The sequence below is a fragment of the Thunnus thynnus genome, chromosome 7 (assembly GCF_963924715.1).
Source record: "Thunnus thynnus chromosome 7, fThuThy2.1, whole genome shotgun sequence".
NCBI classification, from domain to species: Eukaryota; Metazoa; Chordata; class Actinopteri; order Scombriformes; family Scombridae; genus Thunnus; species Thunnus thynnus.
The window spans coordinates 7494772-7504445 of NC_089523.1; the positions used below are offsets into that span (position 1 = coordinate 7494772).

The window sequence follows — 9674 nt, forward strand, 5'->3', positions numbered from 1 at the left end:
GGATATTAATGATGTAAATTATATAATATATGTTTCATTGCTGCCAGGAAAACATAAAGTGTCACATTATCACTTCACATTAAACCATTGTAATTCTGAAATATTGTTTCTACATTTATTTATTTATTTTTTTTACTCAACCAGGTGGAAGCCCTGAGTAAGCTAAAGTCAGTCAATGAGCTAATTAAGCTGGGAACCATCAAGAACGCTCGGAGTAAGACCAAGGAGGCAATGTTGACCAAGGAGGCTATGATGACTTGTCTTAGGCAGAGCGGCTACTCAGAAACTCTGTCGGACCTGCACTCCCCTCTAAACCCCAATGTCCTGCTGTCTGGCATCAAGTAAGACAACACTACTATTCAGCCAGATTATATGGAAATCTCTATTCCAAACATAGGTCTAGGTTTTAGATCAGGTTTAACTTTTTCTCCTCTATTTCTCTGCCTCACTCCCCGTCTATCTCTCGCATTCTCCCATCAGTGTGGAGAGGTGTCGGTATATGGACTCTAAGATGAAGCCACTCTGGATTGTTTACAACAACAAGCTGCTGGGGGGAGACACCCTGGGAATCATTTTCAAGAACGGAGACGGTAGGAGGAATTTAAAAAAAAGGGGTAGGGTGGTTTGGGAAGGAAGGGGAGAGATACAAGGTCATGAAGGAGGAGGCAATTAAACCACTTCCCAGAATTTTAAAGTCAACTCTGCTGACATGTTTTCAAAAGTTTTTTTGCTTTTAAATGCAAAATATTTTCTTTTGAAATTACAAAAACTTGTCTTCCCTGTCCCTTTTCTTCCTCGCTGTCTTTTCTTAGACCTACGACAAGATATGCTAACCCTCCAGATTTTGAGGTTAATGGATCTGCTATGGAAGGAGGCTAATTTGGATCTCAGGTGAGTTTTTGTTTTTGTGCTCATGTCTGTGCGCGAGCATGTGTATGTGTGCGTTAAACAGTCAGTGTTTGTCAAGCTTGTTTGTTCCTGTTCTCTGTGGGGAAGGGGAAGCTCTGGTGGGGAGCAGCAGAGGAGGGGAGACACTAAATTACCTCATGCTAGTTTGACCTCCAGCCCTTTTACACCCTAGACTTCCACACTCTCCCACACACATACAATATCTGCATTACATCCTAATCAAATCCACACGTTGGCACTTTTGCAAACCTTTTTTCTGCCTTTGTCATACACTGACACATCTGGAGCTGAGCAGTGGAGGGGGTTGTTTTGACAGTTGAGCTCAAGGACAGTGCTTCAGATTACAGGGAAATGGGTTCAGAGTTCAGACACAATGATGGGATATATAGAATAAAGGTTTGGACAATGTAATGAAACCGCTATCAAGGATTTCTTGATAATATGTTTCACCACATGTATACCTGTTGGCTGTCTCTAATCATTTTCTCATTGATTTAAACTTAACACCCGTCAAGTAGAGTAAGAAAATGCCCTAAAGGCATTTGGTTTCCATTACACCTCTGTCAAACTGCAAATAAAATCTAGAAATTGAGTCAGCTTTGAGCATTGAGTCATGGCTGTCTAGTGTATAAGACTGGGGGAACAGTATGTTCAGTATGTTAGTTATCTTTTAAGAGTTGTTATTCTCCATCCTGCAAAATGAAGACCTACTGCCATCTTGTGGAAACAGTTAATAAATTCAGTTTAAGTGAATGAAATAGAAAATGTATCATCATCTTGCATTAGTGCATACCATCATGTAATCACCATAGTTCTTCACTGTATGTCCCCATCTGTACAGCTCACTGTAAACAGTACAATAGTCTCTACTGTCTGACAGAGGGGATTGTACCCGGAGGAGTGCTGTTTGCATGAGCCTCTAAATTAACCATAGCCTAATATCTTAATCTCAGAAATGCATAACACTGGAATCGGATATAGAGCAACACTCACACACACAGCTACATTTACACTGACCCAATTTAGATTTCTGCTCGTATGTGGCACAGATTTGAGGACTGTTTTGGGATGCATATTTGTGTCGAAATAAATTGACAAAAATCAGATATCTGTCACTACTACATCTGATATTTACTGTATGTATGCGCAGATTGTATTAAGAACACTATTGGCAATGGTGCATTTGTGCAAAACTAGTAGTTGTGATTTACTGACTGTGAATATACACATTTACTATATTCTCCTCTGTAAACAGCAGAAATTGTGGCAGTTAGTGTGAATGTGAAAAAGGGCAATTAATAATGTGTTTTTGTGTTCCTGCCTTTGGGCATTTTCTTTTATCTATCTACCACATACTCCAGGATAAATGTGTTCACAGTTGGTTATTTGATACCATTAAGCTCTTTGCTTCTCTTCTCTAAATATCATGCAGGATCGTACCGTATGGTTGCCTAGCGACAGGTGACCGGGCAGGGCTGATTGAGGTAGTGTCATCGGCAGACACGATTGCCAACATCCAGCTGACCAGCAGCAACGTGGCAGCAGCTGCCGCTTTCAACAAGGATGCTTTGCTCAACTGGCTCAAAGAGAGAAACTCTGGGTATGATGGTGTCTGGTGTTTAAACAAACCTTTAAGTAACGGCAAGGATATGTCAAATATTACAGGTGCTCAAAAGAGGTGTGAAGTCAGTTAACCCTCCTTCTTCTTTGTTGTGTACTGACAGTGATGCTCTTGATCGGGCCATCGAGGAGTTCACTCTGTCATGTGCAGGCTACTGTGTAGCCACCTACGTCCTGGGCATCGGAGACCGCCACAGTGACAACATCATGGTCCGCAGTACTGGACAGGTTGGACAGATGTTTTATCTGTTGAAATTATCCACGGGCCAGTAGAAAGCCCACAAATCATCTGATTAGATAAATATTTAATAAGTATTTACATTACGTTGCCACACTGGGTTGTTACAAGTCTGCTCCAGTCTGCTTTTCCTTTTTCCATGATGCTCACTGTTTGGCTTTCGTGTCTGCCTGTCAGCTCTTCCACATAGACTTTGGCCACATCCTTGGCAACTTCAAGTCCAAGTTTGGCATCAAGAGGGAGCGTGTACCATTTATCCTCACACATGACTTCATCCACGTCATACAACAGGGAAAGACGGGTTACACAGAAAAATTTGGCAGGTTTGTTCCACTTTTTGTTTGTTGTTTTATCATACAGTAAGTCTCTGTCTCTCTATGCATATATACCATTCTTTAAATACTACTACTTTGGAACTACAGCCATTGTAATGATTTATAAAAATAGGCACCTTTTTCTATCCAGTTAAATCAACCTGTTTCATATGTTTCATCCAATTGACACATTTGACTGTGTTGCTATTAATAGGCCTGTCACTCAAATTTTAATTCAATTTTAATAATTTTAAAACGCCAATAACATTTAATGCACCTTATCAACTACTGGTTTGACTGTCAGCTGACTAATAAGGGTGTTATTGTGGGTATAACGGCTAAGAAAATCCACTAGACGTAGACAACACAGGATCTAAGTCTGTTACTTGGTTAAGAGTACTTCTACTGCAAAGATGATATCAAAGCTAGCAAGACAGAGAAAGCAAAGGGTTTTTTTGTTTGTTTGTTTTTATAAAGACTACAGCTAGCAGTGCCTTCCTTTCACAGAAACTTTTTTGTTTGCAGTGGCATTGTATCTGCACGACCTTCACATGAACCCTCGAAGCAAATTAATGTTTTGACTCTTTTACTTGGATCTTTTTAAAGAGCATTACAGTCTTAAAGAGCAGGAAGTCCATGCATCTGACATGATTTAATGTGTGTCAGTGCAGTACACTCATCCACCAGCAGTTGGCAGTAGAGACTGAAGCACTGATTAAGCTCTGGCCAGCAAGTCTCACTAAGGAGAAATGTGACCAGCTAGAATTCAACACCAATGACAACTGCAGTAAAACTGAACATCCTAGACTGTTTCTCTACATTGTATTTTATCTGAACTGATATAAACACATACAGTACGTTGAGAAATTCCATGTAGAATTTGGATTAGTCAGATACGGTTTGATCCACTTAATTTTAATGTAAAATTTAGACAATCTGATTTAAAAAGATTGAATCCTTTCTTACCAGTCTCGTTTAGTGTTGTACAAACACTTTTTAAAACATTTAAGCGCTAAACCAGCATAAATACTGTAAGCCTAGATAGGCCCTTATCTTAAGAAAGCAAAACCTCACCAATTACAGTAATGTCTCCTTGGATGTAAAAATGTAACATTTGTTGTTGTTTCACTTCTCTACAAAAGAAATGATCCTGTAAAACACCCTTGTGTAATGCTGCCTGATAGCTCATGTGAAAAGGTATAAAATGAGGTTACAAATATGCCAACATAGTTGTGATGTTGGTCTAATTGTATAGCAGTCATTCCCTGATACAGATAAACTGACCAAACTCAGATGTATCATTCTTGAAGTGATCACAAGCCTGAAAATATTCAAGCCTCAACAACATGTTGCGCTGCATGTGCAAGTCTGGCTTCACATAGCAGCACTGCAGCAGTGTGCACTGTTTACCAAGTAGAGATCAGTGATTGAACAAGTAGAAAAATCATTTTACGAAAGTGGAAATACCCTCGTGGTATAGTACTCTGTTATTATGACCTACATTCATAATTGTACCACAAGAGAGTAGACATCTGGAGACAAGTCCTGTGAAGCATCAACAGCTGCTGTAGCTGAAGTTACGACAATTCAGGAGTAATCCAAACAACCACATCATTCACTGATTTGTAGTAAAGAGGTGCAGATCCATTGTGAAATAGCTACCCTCTTGTGTTTTTGCACATCACAGCAGCATGTTAGTTAATGTTTTGTTAGCATTGCCCAAGCCATGACACACTGAATTTAAGATGCAGGTGCGCTGGATTGGGTCTGAAGGGACTGACTAAGACATTAAATATGTTTTTGCACTGACTGCATAAATTTACAATACTCACTCACTAAGCTTCACAGCTGGCTGTTGGTGAAGAGCAGCATGGAGGAGATTTATCTTAGACATGCACTGTCTGACATGAGTGTATGAGCTCCATCCTCAAAACTGTTTATCTGTAAAAAAAGGGAAGTACACTTGTGGTTTGTTACTGCGTCAGTAAATGTGGTATGTGTGGTTCTAAGAAATAGTACATTGTGTACCAATTTGAGATCAGATGCAGATAAAATCATTTTATGACAGCAGGATTACCCAGGTGGAAACGCACCCTCTAACCCACTGCGCATTCAAAACTCGTTCAAGAATTCACTTTCTCATTCAGGAAGGTGTGTCTAAACTCTTGACTGGTATTATGTATTAAACTGGAACTTTCAGCTGCTGATAATAAAAACGGAAAAAAGGCACAAGAACAAAGACAAATTAACTATTTAAATAGTCAAGAATATCTGTTCTTAAATAAACTAAAATAATAATATACAAATTATTAAACTTATCAAACAACATTTCAAAAACCAAATAAGCAAACATGGTGATTCTGTATGTCTTGCATGACAAGAAAATGCAGTTCAGCAGATAATAAATGTCACAGCTTGTAACAAATTCTGTGAAACTCCCTTTATCTATGCAAACATTTCACTGACAGTCGAGATGCAATGAGTAACCTAGTTGCGTAAAGGAAGTGTATGTCATCTATTACGAACAGTAAGTGAGTAATCTCATTTAGCTCAGTCATACATCCGCAGATATGTTTGAAGAAAAGTTTTAACATGTTGACCTTCACATGAACCCTTGAAGCAAATTAATGTTTTGACTCTTTTACTGTTGATAAAAGGAAGCATCACCAAGACAACATTGTGACCGTTATCATGAATTCAAATATCTGTGGACAATATACTGTATATATCAAAGATAACAAATTGTGTATATGTCTGTGTGTTAATAGTTTCCGTCAGTACTGTGAGGAGGCCTATCTAATCTTGAGGAAGAACGGGAACCTCTTCATCACACTGTTTGCCCTCATGCTTACTGCTGGACTGCCTGAGCTCACCTCAGTCAAAGACATCCAGTACCTAAAGGTATTACACACATGCACACACCACCTTCATACATGTAGCAAGTCAATAACAGTTAGAATTTCCTGCAGATTTTTTCAATCCACCAGCCAACCACATCACAGAGCATCTGTTTGTTTTTTGTGCATCTCTTTAGCGTCATCTATTCGACAGCTCAATTCTGCAAAGAGAAAAGGTGACGGGAAGAACAAACAGAAAGTCACATGACATACATAGATATACATACATGATGTACCTGTCAAATTTATGTGTCAAAATGTTTTTTTAAGTCCCCCTCCACTCAAGAAAGTGGTTTGTTCTTCACTGTGCAGAGTTTATTCATCTGCTGAAAGTGGAAAGTTTCTCTGTGTAAATAGACTAAATAGAAAATAGGCTTTTCAGTGTAGTTTTGCATAGTCACTAAAATTAATACTGAAGGTTATTTGAGAAACTTTTTTAACAAACCCAGTAGTCCATCACTAAGCAGTGACATACTAAGTTGATGGATCTGTCATATTCTGGTGTTAAATGGTGTCTTTTATACAATCAAAAACGATAGTTAGAAATTATGCAGATATGAGTCCTAGAGCAGAAAATGTCCAGCAAGCATAGAAATACATTTATGTATCTATAACAGTTTAAATATCTGTGTTTTCCAACAATCTCAGCATGGCAACATGTTGCTTTGGAGATACTGTAGGAGTGAATTTAAAATTATATATTTTTTAAAATAATTTTACAGTTTAAAAAATATATTAATAAAGAAGCTAATAATGTCACTTTGTTTTTTTGAAATCTTAATATGCTACAACATGCCAACCAACATTTCTGGCTTGCAGTTCTTGAGAGGATTTCCAAAACTTCAAAAAAAAAATTCAAAAATGATGGGGAAAATAGTCTTAGAAGGAAGAAACATATGGTCACTAGGTTTGATGCATCACCATACAAGCCTGTCCTAATAAGATGACAATACAAGAGTAGACAGACAGACAGTTTATTTCATTTGTAGAGAAGGAAGAAAAAAATGAATACATACACAGAAATGGTTTGAGTGTACGCTTGATCGCCAACGTCCCCCTCCCTCTTTTCCCATTTCATGAACTTCCTCATCACTTCTCCACCCTCCCTTTCCTCTCCCACATCCCTTCCCTCCTCAGGATTCTCTGGCTCTGGGTAAAACGGATGACGAGGCGCTGAAGCAGTTCCGCCAGAAGTTCGATGAGGCCCTGAGAGAGAGCTGGACAACCAAAGTCAACTGGATGGCCCACAATGTGGCCAAAGACAACCGCTCCTAGACCAGCTGCGACCCCTCTAAGCCAGGGGCCAGGGGCCAAGAGGACACAGCGGAGGAGTGTATGAGTGTGTGGGAGGGCCAAGGTGTGCTATGGAGACAGGGTGACAGCCACCCGTATTTAAAGGGAATCTAGCAGAATATCGCAAACATGAGGAGATTCACCCCCATATACTGTACACGCAGAGTAGATCTACTCTCTGAAACAGTTACCCGGCACACATACTTACTGTACCCCTCCTCACCTTGCATCACTCTAGCATGGTGCCTCCTGAAAATCCAGATTCATGGTCTTGTGACATTTCTGAGGAATCATGGTGGGTAAAGTCGTTGCACGTTTTGCACAGGCACAACAGCTGATGGAGCACACAGCCAAAGGAAGGGAACTGAAGCACCCACTCTGCCCACACTAAACCTTCAGAGGAGAACTGTCCCCACAGAGCGGGCTGAACCGCTGTAGTTGTTTGATGCGCTTGAATTCTGTCAAGTGGACTTGAAACTTGGCTCGTATGGACTCTGAAGGGGCACATGGTTTGCCCACGCCCCTGAACTGTTTTAAAGAACAGCGGAGATAACAGATGGGTGTGGAAAGGCGCAATGGACAAAAAAAAACAACAAAAAAAACGTCTGACCCCCATGTCTTAAAACGACACCATCATGTGCACAACGCCCACAGGAAGTGCAACTTAATAGTCTCGCTCCCGCTGCCTCAAAGTGTGCCTCAAAACTGCGGGAAGATTGTATTTTTTTATGAGTTTTCTTTTTCTTTTGCCATTTAAGAATTTATCATGAGACTTCTATGTGCCAGACTACTTTATTAGTCCACAAAGCAAACTTGTGTGAGGGAATAATGATGAAAGAGAAGGATCGATTAGAGTCAAGGATACCCTGAGCCTTTTGGTCCAGTGTTTGAATCTCAGTTCATTTGGACCATTGAACACTGGAACGTTTAAAGAAAGACATATGAGAAATTTCAAATAGACTTTTAATTAACTAAACACTTTATTTTCTGTTTCTTTTATTTTGAGATGACAATGTGCATTGTTTCTTTGAAACACATCACATCAAGAGCATTATTGGACAAAGTATTATCATCTGTGAGTTATCACAACCCCGAGAAGTCTAAAAGGATGTCCGACTTTTAAAGCGCCATTCAACTCACGCTAGCAACTATGACAAATAAACTCACTGAGAAATAACTGATGCTTTTAACATGTTAGGACCAAAACAAAAAGCAAATGTTTAGTTATTTTATTGTTTATACTGTATTTTTAATTATCTGTCTCTGAATGTCTCAATGTGCAAATATGTGCCGCTCTCTTTTTAAGTGTATTTGTTTTTATACGAGCAGGTGTGGGCGGAGTTCGGGGCCTGTGTGGGCGGGAATTTATCAGTAGGGACATTACACTGCGATGCAAAGCTACTTCCTCGTTTCGACATACGGTGCTCCTCCAGCATCTGCATCTGTGTTTGATTTTTGTGCAATATCCGTAAACGAGTATATGAACCATATCTTATTATATAAAACCTTGGGCTCAAGCCTAAGCCTATAATGGTTTTTCTCTGTTGGTTTATGTGTGATGCAGCTGTAGTTAGAACCACTAGCCTTCAAAAGTCTCAGACACTGGATATTGTCAAATGTACAGGCTTTTATTGTTTTGCTGGTTTGTTTTCATAGGAGTTTTATTAAAGTTATTTTCCACCGCGCTGCATTTCCGCCTGTGGTCTATTTCTTGTTCTAGATGTGGGTTGTGTGACTGTGCACCTACGCAGGGCACCACCATGGATTTTGTCTCTGTTTTGAGCACTACGATGATTTCTTATTGATATAAAGCCAGAAATATATTCTGGCCTATTCTTGCCTGCTTTCTGCGCAAGAGAGAATAATCAGCATCATTGCCAAATAGAGGGATTCATGCCAGTTCATACGCTCTTCTTTTCATTGCTCCTCTTTTCAGACAGCACTTTAAAGTTTGCTATATTATAGTATCACATTGCGCATTAAAATCTCTGTGCAATTATCTGCTTTGAGGCTAAGACATTACCCAAATGACAAAATCAAGAAGTCCAATGACAACTTTGGTGTGATTCTTAAGATGCAAAAAATGAGCGTCAATAAATGATTCTGCATCTGCACGTACTGACCCCCTCTTCAGTATCTGCTTTGTTATTTCAAGTCACACAGCCTCAGTCAGCCTCAGTGGTCAGTTAGAGGATGCACGATACCACAGACAGGCAGAAGCATGTGTTATTTTAGAATGAGAATATAATTTGAAATTATTTGACCAAGAACATAAAATATAGCTTACTGCCATGAGGCACGTACAAAAAGCTGAAAACAGACACACAATAGTTGCTGAAAAAGCTACTCAGTATTGTCAATATTCTCCAAGCAACCAGACCCACTGCAAAGAGGTTTTTGGCG

The 9674-nt window shown here is 39.5% G+C and overlaps 1 protein-coding gene across 1 annotated transcript in view; it reads left to right on the plus strand.

Moving 5' to 3' along the window:
* pik3cb (phosphatidylinositol-4,5-bisphosphate 3-kinase, catalytic subunit beta) overlaps positions 1-8961 on the plus strand; it is a 55659-nt gene extending 46698 nt beyond the window's left edge. The window contains exons 17-24 of the mRNA XM_067594051.1: positions 145-341; positions 481-590; positions 813-891; positions 2342-2509; positions 2634-2757; positions 2945-3090; positions 5850-5982; positions 7116-8961. Coding sequence (XP_067450152.1) covers positions 145-341; positions 481-590; positions 813-891; positions 2342-2509; positions 2634-2757; positions 2945-3090; positions 5850-5982; positions 7116-7253 — 1095 coding nt within the window. The 3' untranslated portion in view covers positions 7254-8961. The remainder of the gene's footprint in view (positions 1-144; positions 342-480; positions 591-812; positions 892-2341; positions 2510-2633; positions 2758-2944; positions 3091-5849; positions 5983-7115) is intronic.
* The last annotated feature ends 713 nt before the right edge of the window (positions 8962-9674 follow it).